This window comes from Dasypus novemcinctus, chromosome 19 (genome assembly GCF_030445035.2).
Source record: "Dasypus novemcinctus isolate mDasNov1 chromosome 19, mDasNov1.1.hap2, whole genome shotgun sequence".
In the NCBI taxonomy this organism is placed as follows: domain Eukaryota; kingdom Metazoa; phylum Chordata; class Mammalia; order Cingulata; family Dasypodidae; genus Dasypus; species Dasypus novemcinctus.
Window position 1 is genome coordinate 588,947 of NC_080691.1, and position 20,049 is coordinate 608,995.

General features: G+C 37.1%; 1 protein-coding gene across 1 annotated transcript in view; it reads right to left on the reverse strand.

Annotated features, from left to right (window-relative positions):
• LOC101441606 (butyrophilin subfamily 1 member A1-like) overlaps window positions 1-20,049 on the reverse strand; it is a 67,963-nt gene that overhangs the window by 29,929 nt on the left and 17,985 nt on the right. Inside the window, exon 2 of the mRNA XM_058282294.1 lies at window positions 2,628-2,909. Within this exon, the coding sequence (XP_058138277.1) occupies window positions 2,628-2,909 (282 nt within the window). The remainder of the gene's footprint in view (window positions 1-2,627; window positions 2,910-20,049) is intronic.

Consider the following 20,049-nt stretch of genomic DNA (forward strand, 5'->3'; position numbering starts at 1 on the left):
CCTCCCATATGGTAGATGGGAGCCCAACTAACGGAGACAAATGCTTCCCTAAGTAGTTTATTTTTTGTCTTAAAGCAAAAATTAAGTTTGTACAAAATATATATGTCATTGCAATAGCCATTTTTCAATTTGAATTGATCAAATTATGAACTAAGATTCTTCTTTTGATAAGATAGCTGACCAAGACCAGAAAACCTTTATTATCTCTTAAAGATGTAGAGCCAATTATAATGAGGTGGAATATATTTTCCTCTTCATGTTTTCTTCTTGCTGTAACATTCTAAAGATATCATACAATCCATGTCTGGTTTTACTGAAATGAGTTATCCTCTGAATCCCTCACAAATGAAGTCAGACCCCCATTTACCTTTTGATTTTCTAGCACGCACTAGTAGAACACCGATGATCCCAATGGTGACCAGGAGAACCACAATCACAGGCACTGCCACTGGCCAGGGTGAGACCCTGGGGAACAAGTCCTCTGAAAGACAGGAATTGTCTCCTTGAGGTCCAGTTTGACACCAGGTTACTTAGCTGTTAATTATGACTCCTCAGATGTTCTCTCCTATGAGTTATTATTAGGGGCCATTCCTTCTCAAGCTTCCCTGCAAGTCTAATGAATTCAGATTCAGGAATCCTGAAGAATTTCCTGTATCCCTCCTTCCCAATGTTCAGAAACACAGGAAGCACATTTTTGAAATTACAAAGATTTAAAATATGCAAAACACATTAAAATAATATAACAGACACCCATGTATCCACCAGCCGTATTTTACAAATATTAATTTATCATTTTATTTGTAAGATATACTTCTTTTACAATAAAATGCTGCAAATGCATTAAAGGTTCTCCTTCCATCAAGATTTATTTCTTCCCCTTATGGTGTCCCTAATGTGATGTCAACATGAGTCCTCACTATCCACTTATTTTCTACCTCTACTTGCATTTGAGCCAATATGTAGATGAGTGAAAATAGAAATGGGTTATGAATAAAATTAAATGAGGGATTGACATTGTTTGGATTGATAAGCCATACAGATCTTGTGGTGTAGGACCCAGAGACAGAGTTTAAGTTTATTCAGATCCTTCTGAGATGTCCAACTGACCATTAGCAACTTAAATCAGTAGTGATGGCATGCTGCCATCATTATTCTATTTATTCAAGCAGGTTCAACAGAGGTTCAAAGGCATCCTCAATCAGGGATTGACTTCATTCAAAACTTCAACAACACGTTTGCAAATATGCATGAAATTGTGTCTAATTATAAAAATATGAAGAAACATTTTTTATTCATTGTTCATCTCCAACATATAGGTTTTCGAGAGTTTTCTGTTATGATAACTTGAGAGCATTCATTTGTTCTTTTATCATTCCAGACTCATCATCCTTTCTTACATGTTCCTTAACTCCTTTCATAACTGTAAAAGTATTCCCAGAAGAATTTTGTTATTTTTCTTCCTCTTTATATTTCTTAGTCATCATAAAATTAAAAAAAAATAATTTTAGGACATAAGCTTTTCTCTCTTCACATTAAAACTTAAATTCTCCTTTGAATTATTTAAATTAAGTATGGCTTTTAAAACTGGAGCACACAAGAAATGACATTTTACTAATTAGTAAAATTCATACAATGTTCTTTTATATATCCATTTTGTAAAAATAAATTTTGGAGTAAGTGTTATGCTAAGTAATGAGGATTAAAAGAAGTAAGATACAGTGTCCTCAACAGGAGAATACTTTACCTGGAAATATATTGCAATATACAATGAAAATAATGTAAGAATTTTAAAAGGGGGCACTTAACACAGACTAGGTTGGTGAAGACATACTGAAAAGGGAATTAGGGTTAAATCTTGAAGGATCAAAGAGAAAAACATGGTTAAAAGAAAATTGAGGGGGGATGGCGGGAGCTAGAGAAAGAAGATTGAGATGGAAAAGGAGGGGAAAATATGAGAACAGAGAGATAAGGAAGAGCAAATGAAGAAAAGCCTTGTTGACGGGTGCAATGCTTCCCTTCCTAAGATAAACAAATAGGGAGAGTCGGAGGGGAGCTTTGGGGCAAAATTTTATTCCTTGAATAATCCTTTTGGGTATGCATAGAGGGTAGATTGAGTTGCCTGAACTTTTGTCTACCTATGGTATGAATTGTACCATATAATCTTCATAACAACCGTACGAGCTAGACGGCATTATTATTCCCATTTAACTGTCCTACATTAAGCTTCCTTAACTCATTTAACACTAGGCACAGAAATGTTGCTATTGCCCAAGGTCATAAGCTTGTAGGTGGTGCTGCCAAGACTCCAACTCAAGATGACAGAAAAAACAGAAAATTGTTATGAATGCTTTTCCCTAAGAAATGAGCTTAAGATAGAAGGGCTTTAAGAGATTCCTCAAAATCTTTCATTATCTTTTCATTGTTTTAGCATATCTCATGTATTTTGATATATTAAAATAATGGCATCTATTTGACTTCTAGAGGGATACAAAACAGGACACAAAGATGTAATTTTACTGTGTTTACACATATGAGTTACAAATTCTAGGTCTATTGGTCATAGGTCTTTGCCAGTTATAACTTCTTGTCAGCAGCAATCCTCAGGAGGCTACCTTGAAGGAACTGACCTGTCACAGAAATGTGCACTTCTTTTTCCTCTTTGAGGACTGGGTTCCTTATGGAACAGGCCACATTTCCTGCAGAACTTTTGTCCAGCGTTATAGATGTCTCCACATGAAACAAGCCACTTCTTTCTGGTGTCTTTGTCTCAGAGGCTGGAAGCAAACGCTGTCCTTGCAGGTCCCTCCACTCTACCTCAGGCTCTGGGTACCACCCCGCGGACGTGCAGGTCAGAACAAGCCCTTTGGTTTCACCAAGGTCAATGCGAATATGAGGGGCTGTTCCCGAGCCTGGAAAATGAAAGGGAGACAAAGTACGTTTCTTCAAGAGTTTAGTGTGTTTCCCATGGGCCATTGAACATAAGCCTATTAATGAAACTCTATGGATCTCAACTTTACTAGCAATTATGGGAGTGAAAAAATTGCTGACCTCAAATGATTTGGGGGAGCTGCAAATTAAAGAAGCTATTACAGCATTTTAATAAGTACCCAAACACTAAGCAGTTCCATATCATTTTTCCCTTTTCCTCCTATATCACTGACAAGTCACTTGTAATTTCTTCTGATGACTGCTCAAGTGGCGAAGCTGAACACTGTCAGTCCTATTGCAGCTTGTGAACACACATCATTTCATGTTTTTCTGAGGTAGCTACCAAGTTATCTCTAGAGTATCCATTCATCATTTGTTTCTAGTTCTTTTCAATAAACGGTCCTGGCATTACGAATGTTCTATTGATGTGGGCTATGGGTGGGAGGCTCTTTGTCTCTTCAGAGGTAACCTTAACCTAAGCACATTATACATGATTGTTTGTAAATGTGCAAATTCTCTATTAAAAAAATTGTTGCAGAACTCGGGACTTCAGTGAAGTTAAATTGTACTGAAAGTCACCACTCACCATTATGCCACACTATCTGGATAGCATGACACTAGTAGGCTGCGGAAGAGCAATTACTCTACCACAAACTTAGTATGCTTTCTAAGATATATGTCATAAAAGTTGAGGACTTGGAATGTAATAACATAATCAGACATTCTCATTTTGGTGGGAAAGGCTATATTTTCTCTACTGCTCTTGTCAAAAGAAAGTAAAAATCTCAAATTTGTAAAATTGGTAAATGAAAGGATCATTGGGCTCAGACTGTGGTATTGGTGTGAGCTATGGGTGGGAGGCTCTTTGTCTCTTCAGAGATAACCTTAACCTAAGCTGTCTGCCCTGACTTGTGGGTGTGGGATGGTGAGAGGCTGCAGTGCTGCCCTTGGTGACCATGGCAACGACTCCAGTCCCAGGAAACAGATTATCAATGCAAACTCCATAAACTTCAAATATTCAGGGAATATGCAAACCAAATGTGCTAAAAGCTTATCTAAAATGTATAAGGTCTATGCTAAAAGCTTACCTAGGATGTGGACAATATATGCCAATTCAAGCCTATTGAGCACTGAAACAAAGAACAATTTAACCCTTCCTCTCTGTATAAAAGGAACTCAAAATTCTTGTTCAGGGCTCCAGTTTGAAACAAAAAGCTCCCGAGTCCGGCCGGCCATCAATAAACCATTTTTCCTTCTCAAAATCATTCCTGAGTCCTGGCCTCTCTATACCCAAATAATTGAACCTCTCTCAAATTCTACAACACTATATCATTGTGGTCTAGTACCAGAGACACTAAGTACAAGAGGCTATTGAACTCTTGGAGTGGAGCTAGTGCAACTGAGCAGCTGACATTTAAGTTTTAATGAGTATTAATTGTATTTAAGTAGCGACAAGTAGCTAAAGTATTGGACAGCAAGATGTGGGGATTGTACAATTATAGCCATGGATATGTCTCTCCAGCTACCTCCCATGGCGATGTAGATGGGAACAACATATGCACCTTCTAAATTATTTCCTTAAACAGAGCATAAACTATATTATAGACTATAGACCATCGTTAGTAGCAATGCTTCAATATCTGTTCATTAATTGTAACAAACATACCAAACTAATGAAAGATGTTATTAATGTAGGAAAGTGTGGGAAGGGAAGGGAGTGGGGAATATGAGATTTCACAATTTTTTTATGTAACACTTATGTAATCAAAGGCTTCTTTAAAAATAAATTTTAAAAAAATTGAAAGAAGAAAGAGGTATGCTTTTGTCTCCACTCTTTCACCTTCTTAATGACTGGAGCGCAGGTGTGGCAAAGAGTTGTCTGCAAAGGTGAAGATGCAAGAAGAATTCCAAGAAAGTGTCAGGTAAGGGAGCTGCAAGACTCAGTCCTTTCACAAAAATAACTATTAAATAGGCAAGAACAAAAGCCGGAACAACACAGCACTGTACGCAGGCAAGATGTGGAGGATGAGGGTGTGTTATAGACCAGCGACATTGACCAGACTCGGACTTTGAATAGAGTTCCAGCTGAGAGCTTTATTAGCCACACAGCGACTGCCGCATCCTACGCAGAGGAGAGAGCAGCCCCGAGTCTCAGGGAAGGGGTGCTTGTATAGTCCTTTAGGAAGGGGGAGGGGGTCTAGCAAGCAAGCAGGCACAGAAGCAGGACACTGCGGTTAGCTGAAGAGAGCGTATCTATTTTTTTTAAAAAAAGGTCTTTCTTGCGAACAGCCCCATGTTATTTATTGGCATTTTTCTTGGGAGCAGCCCTGAGTTATTTATTGGCACTCTTCTTGGGAGCAGCTTAAGCCCTAAGTTATTTGTTTATCTGAAGGCATTTGCAGTTCCTATTTCCTAATGTAGTTCTATTCCTATTTTCCTAATGTGGCCTTACTCTTACATTTCTCCCTTTCCTTTATGGTAATTCAAATCTTTGAATTTTTTTCATGGGTAGGTATTAATTGGTAGGAGGCATTTAAAACCATAAGTTTAACAGTTTGGAATTTTTTTGTACTAATTTCTTTAAATTACTGATTATAAATGGGCTGCAAGTAAGCTGTACAAGGAAGATAAACAGGGGCCCTGCTAAAGCAGTGATGAAGGTTGTGAGCCAAGGGGACTAGTTAAAAAGCCGTGATACCAGTTGGCGGGCATTTCCTGGGCTTTATCACACTCTTCTAATCGCCTGCAAACTCAGGCTAGGCTTTCTTTAATAACTCTTGAATGGTTAGTATAAAAACAGCAGGTTTTGCCTAGGGTTACAAATAGGCCTCCCTGCCAGAGGAACAGTAAATCTGATCTTTGCTTATTCTGGAGAACTGCTTCAGCGAGGGAGTCTAAGGCTTGTTCCAGATGGCTTATTTGATACTGAAGGTTTTTAATGTCCTGGGTACTAAGGAGGACAGGGTTTTAAGTCACTCTTTCTTTTCACTAGGGCTGCTAATTTCATTGTGACGGAGCTGGCTACCCCTAGACTCACTAGCAGTGGAACAAGAAAGGGGCCCTCTTGTATATTTGGTGACCTGGTTCTGGTATTTCTAATAAGTTAAAGAGCTCCCTGCTCTTAAGCCTCAGACAGTAATAAACCTGGGGGATTATATATTTTAGGACACAGAGGTTGTTGGAGTCGGGGAGACTATAAGGGGTTAGTCCTGAGACATAGGCAAACCAAGTTTCCGGAGGAGGGGCAACCAACCCCCAGGATTTGTCTGAATTTGCCTGGTTTGTAGTTGCACGGTGTTTACAGGAATCAGCAGAAGTTTAGAAGTTTTTATTCTGGACAGTAGAATCCTGGGGCAGGGGCCTCCTGCAGTCATCTTGGGGCCACCAGCACTTACGTAGATTTCTAGCCAGGCTCCAGATCCATCTATCAATTTTGTTTTCACCCTTGAAGATTTACACCTTTAATCTGAAAGGGGTACTGAAGGGAGATGATCTCTATTCTGTAACTTCTTCCTGCTGGCCATGGGCTGTAGTCATTGCCTAACAAGGTGTAAAACTTTTATTTTATTTTAACTGGAGGAAGATAGATCTGGTATTCTGTACGAAGTTGGATAGAGTTTTTATATGGTTAATAAGATGTTCACTCTGAAAGAAACAATTAAAAATTTGGAATACCCATTTTTAAAAGAGGACATTGGATTCCAGAGGTAGACGAGGTTAGGTGCTTATAAAGATGGCACCCTTTTTTTAAAAGCTGGTGGGAACAGTATATATATATATTTTTTCTAAGTTATTTATTTCCAGAGAGAAATTGCAATAGATACTTAGCTTTGTTTGAAGACACATTTCAAGCTGTTTAATGATTGGCACTCATGTGCTCTGTCAGATGCTTTTGGTGAACTGGCACCTTTTGGGCAATTGGTTTTATTCAGGATTAGTGCACCAAATTGGAAATTTTTTTAGTTTTCAGCTATGGGAGTGATCAGAACTATAGAATAAAGGTTTTTTTTTTTACATTTTGGTTTTAATTGTACAATTTCTGGTAATTTTGACTTGTTCAATAGGTGACTCATTATTAGCAAGCAAGCTTCATTTTTGCTACACAGTAGAGTACAGTAGAATTGTAAATTGACTGAACCTGGCTGAGACTGCTACTTTATTCTATAGACATGTTTATTAACTGTTTAGAAAATGAATTTACTAGGAATTTAACATGTTTAATATACTTTTGCACTTGATCTAAAATAGAAAAGATAACATTATAGTTATTAGGCATATATTTAGTACAGGATAAAAGTATAGCACTTAATATTAACTAATGTATTATTTAATGCATAAGGATTCAGAGTTGCAATTAATAGTTTTAAGTTTCAGGTTTGTAATACTTTACATGTTATCTTTCCATGCGAGCAGGCCAAAATGCCAATTGTGTTTAAGTTTTACTTACAGTATCCTGGTATCATGGCTCCACTTTGCATGTTTTTCACACAGTGAGCAAGTTGCGGCATTGTTGATTCTAGAGAGAATTTCCAGTATTCTACCAGCCAGGTGCATAGTGCTCTCTGGCACTATGGAACGGTGCCAGTTTGGAAGCAATATTCATTGTACCCTTGGCTGTACCAAGTCATCATTGGCTGCTACAGGAGCTTGAAACTACAATGTAGTTTTCATTGACTTCAGGAGCAAAACCAGAGGCTGATATAGCAAATATTTTTAATTGAGGGATTAGTGACCAGCCTAGCCAATAACTCACAGGGAGAGGCAACCTGCAATGTATTCAAGGCCTGGTTTGAATGCATAAAAGATTTTGACAATGTTAAAGTTTATTCCTTGCTTTTATATATTTTAAACAATTTAATGCAACACATCATATATCAAATGACTGTTTACCTATATAATTTTACCATGAAGATAATAGTAGGTATTTTATTTTAGTAATAGAGGGAAAAAACTAATTTTCATTGTTAAAATAAAAACAGAAGATTCTCAATAGAATCAAGATAATTTTTATTACTATTTATTTAAATATGCACCTTGCGGTGGCTTTCAGACAGGTTTTATTATCACAAAGTTATTCTTTGCAACTAATATCAATCCAAGTTTTTAGTTAACAATGACTTTTAGAACTATAATTATTTAAACATTTTTAGCTTGGAAGATGCTCTACAAACTTTTTATAATTGACCATAACTACACTGACCAGTTACCTTATATTTCAATAAACTTATTGAATTACAATTACTAACCAAAGAAATTTATCTTATTTATTTAAAAGAGCACATCTACAGTTTTTCTTCTTTAGCTTAATTTTATTAACATAAACTTATAATTTTTATTGCTCAAAAGACCCTGTACATACAATGCCAATTTATTTAATGGGCACTTCATAAACTGAGGGAGATTACACCCAAGCTAAACAAAATTGAAACCACAATAGTTTATGCAAGGAATGTTCTTTTTTCTTTACAGGAAGCTAAAGCTTCTTTTTTTGTTTAAGCTATGAAAATGAATAATTTTCAAAAGCATACAGACTACCAGTTTTTCAAACACAATATATAATTACTTAATTTGTTTAATCATAATCCCAGAAAGATTTTTTCATAGTTTTTATGGACTTTTTTACTTGTTGGAAACTGAGGCATGGTGGTCTCATAAAGGGAGATGTGCTGTTTTCATGGCTACACTTTTAACATAGGAATGCAGCAATTAAGCCTTTCTAGTTAACAGGATAGAGCTGTCTGGGGCAGGGAGAAATATGAGTAAACACACTTTGTAGTTTGAAAGGAATACTGAATCTTTGTACTTTGAGATAAGTTTTTTAATTTATGAGTCTTGTTAATGTGTAGTTACACTGCTTGTTATCTCTATAGTTTGAGTATATATAATGCCACATGTAGAAAATAAAGTTGTTTGAGGAGTCATTACTCGCAGACCCCCTGATCCCAGCTCATTAGTTTTTTTTTTTTTGTTTCCTCCCCCCTTTTTCTCTTTCTTTCATTCCCAATACCCTTCAGGTCCAAATATCCAACATTTACTTACTGAAATTTGTTAACAGAACTATTAATTACTCTTACTTTTATGGCTGTCAAAAGGTCCAAACTGGGAAATTACAGGGCAAACTGATTTCTAATTCTCCAGCCTAGTAGATAGTTTCAATATGCCACACTTAGTCCTGCCCTTAAAACTTTGGCAGAGAGAAGGCTCTTTTTTAATAGTTCTTATAATTAGACTTTTATAAGACTCTTTTCATCTTTCTCAGTTTAATTTGGGCTCCAAGAATATTTATTCACATATATAACTGCATATTTAATTTTTAAAACCTGTTAATTTTATAACACTTTTAAACACCTTTCATTCAACTTACAACATATTAAATGAACTTAACTATTACTTTAATTTTTCTTTTAAGGTAAAGGACTAAATTTCTTGCTGTTAGTTTGAAACAAAAAAGCTGCTTTTCAGGATTTGATTTCTAGAACATTATGTTCTCTTAAAAGAGATAAGACCATTTCTTCTTCAAACACTGAGGAAATGATGAGGTTAAAGCACAAGAACCTATTTTGATAAAATAGACTTTCTTTGTATATTGATTATTCAGGAAACTTTTACTAAAAGAGACTAATGACTTGAGAGACTTTGAGAAAGAACGACATTTTTAACTTTGCATCAGTACACTATTTGATACTAAACCTTTTAAAACTTTATAGACAGACTTACTCAATTTTAATCATAAGAATTTCCCTTCCACAAACCTTCTACACTTTTAGTATTCATTCAGGTTTTGTCCCACACACTACTTTTTCCAATAATCAATCATTTTATCTTAGGACAAAATCATCTCCTGTTTTCTTAACAATAAAAACACATTCCATATATTCCACATCCTAAGTTACCAGGCAAACTTCTTACAACATGTAATTGCCATCAACACTAAACTTTTCTTCACTCTAAACTTAGTAGCATGCAATACTAAAAACAGTCTCCTAGGAGCAAGTTGGCAGGAGAGGCTGGCTGCTGACAAGTTTTCCTGTTATAAAATTACCTTTCATCATTATTATTATCAATTCAGTTATTATTTAATAATGACTTTTTGGAATTAGCCATTAAATACTTTAATTTAAACAATTCTTCATTAAACTTCTTATAATTATTTACAACCATATAGACTATAATTATATTATTTTAAGACAAATTTTACCTTCACAGAACACATTTCCTTACTTAAAGTTACCATAATACCTTTTACAACTTGCCACATGCATTTAAGTTCCAAGAGTTTATGAAAATTAGCCATCCTATTTTAGGATAAAACACACCTTTCAGAAAAAACTTATTAAATTTCAGCCAGAATTCTCACAAGCTTTTAACCTTTTTTAATGTTCATTTAAGTTTTACATCCTTTATTTTATTCTGTGAGGAAAAATATTCCTTTCAATTTAGGCAAGAACCAATTTGTAATGAAAAGACAGTAATTTTGTTAAGACTTAGAATTTTTTTTGTCATTGTAGAAATTCCATTAACATTCAAACTTATGTATTAATATAAGGGCTTATTTTATATTTGGCCATTTGAATAGAGCTCTTTTTAAAAAAATTTTATTTATTAATTTATATTACCATCCGGAGGTATCAAAATATACACTGACACTGAACAGACAAACACAAAACAATTACAACACATCAGCAGAAACATACAGTTTAGAATTGACTCATAATTTTTCACAAATTACACAGAACAGAAATACAAAAAGACAAACAATTAAGACAGACAAAAAGACAAACCAGACAACCTGAACCGCGGTCAAGAGCGACATCTCTCTCTGACAGTGGGTGGGATCTATTTGCTGCATCCAGCAGATCCATTTCCCCACAACCCACAGACTCTGCAGAGGTTTTCCAGAAAACAGACTCACCTAGGGTCATCCCATTTGCTGATCCTGGGCCCAGGAACTCCTGACACTCTCCAGATAGAATTTAGGTGGAGACAAGTTCCAGGGCCAGGCAGCATCCGGGGCGGAGGAACGTCTCTCCAAGGCCTTCCCCTAGACTGTGGGTCTGTCCCCGGAGTGTACCCATCTCCCTGAGTCTGAGGAGATCAACCCTGCTGGAGTGGGGGATCTCATTGATCAATCTCGCTGGGGCCTCCAAATGTTATAGACCAGCGATATCGACCAGACTCAGACTTTGAATAGAGTTCCAACTGAGCGCTTTATTAGCTGCATGGTGACTGCCTCATCCTACACAGAGGAGAGAGCAGCCCCGAGTCTCAGGGAAGAGGTGTTTTTATAGCTTTTTAGGAGGGGGGGGATTAGCAAGCAAGCAGGCACAGAAGCAGGACACTGCGGTTAGCAGAAGGTAGCATATCTATTTTTTTAAAAGCTCTTTCTTGGGAGCAGCCCCATGTTATTTATTGGCACTCTTCTTGGGAGCAGCTTAAGCCCTAAGTTATTTATTTATCTGAAGGCACTTGCAATTCCTATTTCCTAATGTAGTTCTATTCCTGTTTTCCTAATGTGGCCTTACCCTTACAGGTGATAAATTACTGTAAAGAACAGTAAATTGCTCTCTTTACACAGCAAATACCTCTGTCCATCTCTACTCATGTGACTTTCTATTTTGAGGTCCTGTCCCTGGCTAGCTGCTGGTAACAGAAAGAGACATAAAAATCTTCTTCTTCCTGAACAAGGGTGGACATGACTGACCAATGACCATAGTTTTGGTTAGTGAATTCCTATTCTGAGGGAAGCTATTATTTCAACCTGCTCTGGACAAAGGCAGTGTCACACATTTTTTCAACCCTTGCTGGAAAGGGGCAGTTTTTGTGGAAATGTATAAATGCTGTGCTTCCTCTGGAATGTGGGGGTCAGTTAGCTGGAGGGCTGAATTTGCCAGCAGGCTAGGGAGGTTCAGCTTTGGGGGGTCATGTTAGTAGCTATTCACTCCAGGTCTGATCCCATCCCCAGGGCACTAGTCTTTGTACCCTGATTTGGTCTCTACCTCCTCCATTTTGGCTTGGAAATAATGACTTGTATGCCTCCTGTATGCCCCTCCTCACAGAACTTGCCCTCCAGGCAAAAGCATCTTGAGACAATGAAAGGAGTGTTGAAACTATAGAGGCAGTCTGTGGGAAAGGCCTCTAGTTTTAACTGGTTTGGAGAGGGAGTTCTGTCTCCTGGGAAACAGAGACAACAACCAAATTCTTATGGACAGGAGAACTGTAAAACAACTAACAAGCAGAAGCTCAGAAAGAAAGGCAAAATGTGTACACTGCCTACAACAGGGGAACAGCTTCCTGATAGTAATATAGCCTGAGCATAAATTCAAAATTGTTTCCAAGTGTACCTAGTCTCTAGAAATCCAATAAGTAATATAGGCCCTACAGTCTTTGAATATTCAGAAAGGATGTAAGACTGAATGTGTGTTCAAAGTTGCATCCAGATGGAATGTGGGGGAGATTTTAACTCAAGCTCACCTGAAATGTGGAGGATATGCTAACTCAAGCTCCCATGAAATGTGGGTGGTACTTTAATTCAAAACCTATCTGGCACTCAGACAAACACTTAACTAACAAGGAAAGTCATTTTTCTTTCATAAAAGCACCATTTAACTCCCAACCCTTGTATCTTTTCTGTATAAAAGGGAATCCAAAATTCTATTTGAAGCTCGGTTTTTACTAGGACAGGAGTCCACTGAGTCTGGCCAGTTGAAATAAATCAACTTCCTTCTCAGAGCTCTCATGTCCTGCCCTTCCATACTGCATACACCCAACTCTCTACTACAATAGGAGGATGGAAGGTCAAGAAAATTTCTGCTTTATCTCCAGGTTTTTGCAAAACCAAGAAACAGAAATGTCAGGGAATAGATCCCAGAATTAACATTTCAAAATATTAAATGTACAGTGTTCAGCAAAAAATTAGAAGACAAATAGGAAATTATGGTCCATCCAAAGGAAGAAGCATAAAAATCTAGAAGACTTCAATGAAGAAGACAAGAGTGTAAATCTACCTAACAAAGCCTTTAAAACACATTTTAAAATTGCTAAAGGAGATGAAGGAAACTACAAAGAAGGAACTAATGGATATAAGGAAAACAATGAATAAGCAATATGAAAGTTTTAGTTAAGAGAAAATTTTAAAAAGGAACCAAACCAAAGTACTGGAGATGAAGACCACAATAACTGAAGTGAAAAATATTCAGGAGGATTTCAAGAACAGATTGGAGCTGGAAGAAGAAAAGAAAAATGAACTTGAAGAGAGGACACTTGAGATGACCCATCTGAGGAGCTGAAAGAAAACGGCCCCCAAATTTGTAGCCCTAAACACCTATGCTAAAAAGGAATAAAGTGCTAAAATCAAAGACATTATTGAATGTAAATTTTATGAAACCATTCCCTACTTCCTATATTATTTTCTGATGTTGTTTTTCTCATTTCACTTTTATGGTGATAAAATATTCACAGATAAACAAACTAATAGAGTATATGCCATAAACCTGCCCTACAAGATATAGTAAAGGGGGTTCTGCAGGTTGAAAGAAAAAAACAGGAGAAACATCTGTCTGTCTTTTTGCCAGTACCATGCTGTTTTGCCACTCTAGCTAACTAATATGCCTCAAATTTTGGGAAGTTTGCTTAAGTTTTCTGTCTTTATTTCTTTATTGGTTTAGCTAATTTTTTTTTTCAATTTTGTTGAACTTCTCAAGGAATGAATTGTTATCTTTTGTTCTCTATTTCATTAATTTCTGCTTTGATCTTTACTATTTCTTTCCTTGAGCTTGGTTTGAGATTAGTTTGCTGTTCTTTTTCTAGTTCCTCCAGATTATCATAAGATCTTCAGTTTTTGCTCTTTTTTTTAAAAAATGAAAACATTGAGGGCTATAAATTTCCCTCTCAACACTGCTTTTGTCATAGCTTATATGTTTGATATGTTGTATCCTCTTTTTCATTCATCTCAAGATATTTGCTGAATTCTCTTGTAATTTTTACTTTAACTCACTACTTAAGAGTTTGTCTAAACCCCATATATTTATTTTTCTCTTTTCTATAAATTATTGATTTCCACCTTCATTCCATTATGATTACAGAAAACATTTTGTGTATGTCAATCTTTTTAAATTTATTGAGACTTGTCTTGTGACTCAAGATGTGGTGTTTCTTGGGGAAGGATCTATGATCACTTGAAAATAATGTATATCCTGCTGTTCTGGATAGATATCTGTTAGGTCTAGTTCATTTATCATATTGTTCAAGTTCTCTGTTTCTTTATCCTCTGTGCAGATATTCTATCCAATATTGGGAGTGGTGTATCAAAGTCTCCAACTATTATCATTGAGTCATCTATTTCTCCCTTCAGGTTTGCCAGTGTGTGCCTCATGTATCTTGTGGCACTCAGATCAGGTTCATAAATATTTAGTACAGTTATATCTTCTTGGTGATTTTCCTCTTTTATTAATATATAATAGTCTTTTTCATCGCTTCTAACAGTTTTGCATTTAAAAGCTATTTTGTTCTTTTTTTGTTTACTATTTGCATGGAATATCTTCCCAGCCTTTCATTTTTAACCAGGTTGTATCCATATGTCTGAGATGAGTCTTTGTAGACAACATATAGATGGCTCCTATTTTTCATCCATTCTATCAGTCTATGTATTTTTATTGGTGAGTTAAAGCAATTAACAGTCTATGATATTATTATTGTAAAGATACTAATTACTTCATTTTTCCTTTAGCTTCCTATTGTTGTATCACACTATTGTTTGTTTATTTACCCTTCCTAATAATATTTATTTCTTCACTTTTCTCCAAGTCTCATGCCCTTGGTTTTCCCTTCCAGGCTGTAGAACTCCCTTAATATCTCTTGTGCTTCTGGTCTTTTGGTAACATATTCTATCAGTTTTTCTTAATCTTTCAAGACTTTGAACTCATCCTCATTTTTTCCTTTTTTTAAATCAATTTTTTGAGCATATTAATAAAGCATGCAATTTATCCAAAGTGACTTTGATGAGAAATCTGTTACTTATGCTGATGATTCTTTCTTTTTAATCCTCTGTGCCACTTTCTGCTGCTCCTGGAGTGTTCACGCCCATGAAAGGTCTCCTTTTCATATTTCAGGGTTCATTGGATAGATGTGAAAGACTACTGGAAAACTTTGAATTGCTTCATCCAATTTGTCCTTCATTTTCTGTTCTCATATTTTTCTATTGTCTGTCTTCTTATCCAAACCATTTCTCACCTTTATTTTTTCCTTTCAGGTGGAAGCACCCCTTCACTACCTCTTGCAAATCTGGACTTTTAGTAACATATTCTACCAGCTTTTCTTTGTCTATGAAGGCTGAACTCATTCTCTCTTTGAAGTATAGCTTTGCTGGACACAGAGTTCCTGGCTGGCAGTTTTCCTCTTTCATTAACTTCATTTCCATGGTTTCTGAAGAAAGGTGGACACTTAATCTCATTGACTTTCTTATATGTGATGCTTTGCATTTCTTTTGTTGCTTTCAGAATCCTCTCCTTTTATCTGATATTTGTCACTCTTGAACAGTAGGTGTCATGGGGTGAGTTTATTCAAATTTATTCTGCTTTTGGTGAATTGTCCTTTTTGGGTATTGGTATTTATGTCCTTCATAAGGATTGGGAAGTTTTTGGTCTTTATTTGGTCAAATATTCTTTCTGCTTCTTTTCCATTCTTTTCTCATTCTGGGTCAACAATAATATGAATGTTTGTGCATTTTGAGTTGTCATTCAATTCCCTGAGATCTGCTCCATTTTTTACATTCTCTTCTCTTTCTGTTCTCCTGTCTTTTCCAGCTCAAACGCTCTGTCTTTGGAATCACTAGTTCTGTCTTTAAGCAATTCAAGTCTGCTCTTATGTGTCTCTAATGTATCTTGTATCTCATCCATCTTGTCCTTCATTCTCATAAGGTTTGTTAGTTTTCTTTGCAGGCTTTCAAATTGTTCTTTATGCTTCTCCAGTGTCTTCTTAATATCTTTTATTTCTTTAGTTATATTTTCTTTAAATTCTTCAAAATGATTTAGGAGAGTTTTGTGATTTTCACTGATTAATTGTATTAAATCATGTATCTCTTCAGGATATTTGGTTTGTTCTTTTGACTGGGTCATTTCTTAGTATGGACTGTAATTTTTTTCTGATGTCTAGGCATCTGTATATGTTGGTGTATTTACTCTGATGCCTAAATTCCCTCTTCCTTATTTGCTTATTTTCCACAACTCTTCTTTGATCTTTCATTCACCTTATTCTCAGACTTTAAAACTGCTCAGACTTAAGTTTTCAATATCAGGCCAGGGACTTACTGGCACAGATTTTCTCCCAGGGATTGGATATAGAAGGTGTAGTTTTTTCCTATGCAGTTTCCAGACTGGCAAGAGGATGGTGCTAGTCAGTTCACCTTTCCATGGAGGTGTTTCAGTCTAGGCTTTCCCGTGTTCCTGTGTTGAAAGCTCAGATTGGAGATTCAAAGTGGGGTCTGCAGGCCAAGTTCACTGAAGAAATGCACCCCAACTTCCCCTCCCTTTTCCCTTGAAACAGCTGCAAGATAGGAAGATGCCCCTTCCTCTCTCAGTGGGCTGCAGTAAAACAGGTGTTTTACCTCAGCTTAATGTCTTGAGGTTCGGGTTGGGGAGCCCTTTCCAGCCACCATGGCAGCTTGGTAACTCACACTTGTCATTTTGGCTTCTTTGTCTCTCTGACACCCTTCATCCTGGGAATTGTATATCACTGTCCTGGACCCACAGAGCAAGTTATTCAGGGCACTTTTGGTTCTTTCTCTACTCTTTTTGTGAGAGCTTTCAGCTCTGCCTGTTAGTCCATTGTCATCTTCCCAGAATCCCTCTCATTCTCATTTTTGAGGGCAAGCTTTGCTGGATAGAGAATTCTTGGCTGGCAGTCTTTCTCTATCAGTACATTAAATACATCATTCTACTTTCTTCTTACCTCCATGGTTTCTGATGAGAGCTATTATCAGAATGACAATGTAGGTGTCTCATGTTGGTGTCTCAAATCTGCTTTTATGTGACCCTAATGTATTTTTAAACTTCTCCATTGTGTCTTTCATTCCAATAAGGTTGGTTACTTTTCTTTGCAGGCTTTAAAATTGTTCTTTATGCTCACACAGTGTTTTCTTAATATCTTTTATCTGCTTAGTCATATTATCTGTCAATTATTTGATTTGATTTTATAGATTTGTGTGATTATCATTAATTGTCTTAAATGCCATATCTCTACAGGATATTTTATTTTTTCCTTTCACTGGGCCAACTCTTCCTATTTCTTAGTATGGTTTGTACTTTTTTGCTGAAGTCTATGCATCTGAATATATTGGTTAATTTACTCTGATGGCTAATTTATCTCTCTTGCCTATTGTCTTTCTTCACAGCTCTGACACTCCCTCAATTTTCCATTATAATCCTCTGACTTTCCCTCAATTTTCCATTATAACAATTGTTAGGGAGGAAGATGTCTGTTCCCCTCTCAGTGAGCTGCAGTGATCCACGGGTTTCATCCCATCATAATATTTTGAGGATGAAGTTGGGGATCCCTTCCTGGCCACCATGGGTGTTTTGTGTATCATACTTGTTTTTTTCAGGTTCTATGTCTCTAAGTTTCTCACCTTCCTGGGAGTTGTGCAGTACAGTCCTGGTCTGATGGCCCACAAAGCTGCTCCCTTGGAAACCTTTCGGCACTTTCTCCATTATTTTTGTGAGAGAGTTGAACCCTGCCTTTCTACTCCAATGCTATCTTCCCACAAGTGGGATGATATTTTAAAAGACATATTTTACAGGACTTTGGAAAACTGAGAAATGTTCCAGTAAGTTATCAGATTATCTGTTAATAAAAGGAAACCAACCATTGAATCACTCCACACTATTTCTTATTAAATGTGTGGGCTAAGGATGAACACAACTTCTGGAAATGTAGCTGTTACTATTGATGTGGGATGTGGGTGGGAGGCTCTTTGTCTCTTCAGAGATAACCTAAGCTGTCTGTGACTTGTAGGTGTGAGATGGTAAGAGGCTACAGTCCTGCCCTTGGTGACCATGGCAATGACTCCAGTCCCAGGAAACAGTTTAATAATGCAAAGTTTATAAACTTTAAGTATTCAGGGGAAATTCAAACCAAATATGCTAAAAGCTTATCTAGAATGTATGAAGTCCATGCTAAAAGCTTACCTAAGATGTGGAAGATATATATGCTAATTCAAGCCTATTGAGAACTAAAATGAAAGGACTATTTAACCTTTCCTCTCCATATAAAAGAAACTCAGAAGGCTTGTTTGGGGCTCAGGTTTGCAACAGGAAGCTCCTGAGTCTGGCCGGCTGTCAAGAAACCATTTTTCCTTCTCAAAATCATTCCTGAGTCCTGGCCTCTCTATACACAAATAGTTGAACCTCTCTCAAATTCTACAACATTTTTGGGGGCTCTCCCGGGATTGCAAATGAAGGCCAGAGATGGTAGCATTTTGCTACCCCTTCCAAGTCCCCGAGGAAGCCAGGAGGACTCGGGTGAACCCCAATCTGGGCACCCCTGGATTAAATTTAATCCAGAAGAGATGTGGGCTCCACCAGAGTCTTCCTGATGAAAATCAAGGGCAATGGAAGGTCTTAAGAGAAAGATTCTGGGAAAGAAAAAGAACTCCAAACATGAAAGAAGGTAACACTCCCTGGGTGAGCACAGTCTGGAAAGCCCTAGCTTTAATTGCTAGGAAGGGGAGGCTGATCACCTCCCGAGAGAACCCTAGTAGCCCCAGAAAATTGGGGGGAAGTTGTTCTCTCTAGGTCTGGAAAAAGGAGAAAAACCAGGAAAAAGCCTGGTGTTTTGAGTTTGTCTAACTGCATGATGGAATCTAGTACTGGTCTTATATTCACTGAAGGAGTGGAAGCTTGATTATAATAGGAAGGGTTGTTTATAAGTTCAAGTCCTAATGTCCTGGAAATTGGTCTGGATTTTTAAGAAAACTTGGTTACAGGAAAATGGATCAGCTTTTCTAGTGAAGCTTGGTCTGGGTGTAAAGTTAAACAGTGAAAAAGGTCTAGCTGGAATCTTTTGTTATGGTGCTGGATTGTGAATGAATTCCCTTTATACCAAATGTTAAGTGTTCTAAGGTTTGTGATGGCTGTGGGGGCAGCCATACTGAAAAATATATATAGAACTTGTGGGTCAGATTAGTGACCTTTGTGCTTCTGTCTGTGTCAGCTCAATGCTAGTGTTGGAGTTGTTTGGTTATGTAAAGTAGAATTTAGTTGAGCTGGAACCCTCCCTTGCCATTGGCAAGGGGGTGAAATGACTATGGGGCAAAAACCGAGGAGTCTGGATGTTTGCAGAGTCTAGATGTTTGTGCATGCTCTGCTGTCTTGTCTCTGGTCTGCCCCTTTGCTGGGGCTTGGAGGCCATCTGTGTCCATGCCATGCCCAAGTTTGTTGGGGCTGCCCCAGTCAGGATGGCTGGGTCCCTGGGAGGGGTGCCAAATTTGAGTAGGTTCTGTCTGTCCATTTTGGCAGAGCGCTGGAAAGGGGGGAGTGGCTTGCCCCTTTCCAGTGAGTCCATACCTTTTATTCATAAGCCACATTCCTATTTGATTGTTGTGCACCCGACTGCCTGGAAGGGGGGAAAGTGAAGGGGGTAAAAAGCAGAATCAAAATAAAGGCAGTAAAGTTCCCTCCCTAGGGTGTCAAGGCCAAAATCTCTCTCTCTGTAAGACTGTAGAAATACTTTGGAATGTTTTAGAACTGTAAAATTGTCTGAAGAAAGGAGGCTATGACTAGAAACACTAGACCGCTAATCGCTTGATATCCTTTTCAGTGGTCTGGCTGGGAACTTCAGGGTTGTGAAACTACAGAGGGAAAAGAAAAAAAAAGAATGAAATGCCACTTTAAAATCTATGTTTGGCTTTTGACAGTTGCTGGCGCCTAAAAATTCATGGTAAAAAGGTAAAAAGGTAGTTTAAAATGAATCTTTAAATGCCAATATTCTCTTGCTGGTGAATTAAATGCTTAACTTGCAGATGAGAATTTGTTTCATTACTAAGGCAGGACTTCAAAGAATTGTTATTAATAAAATTCTTGTAGCTTAATTAATAAAGGTATCCAATTCACCTTAAGGTTAAAAAATTAA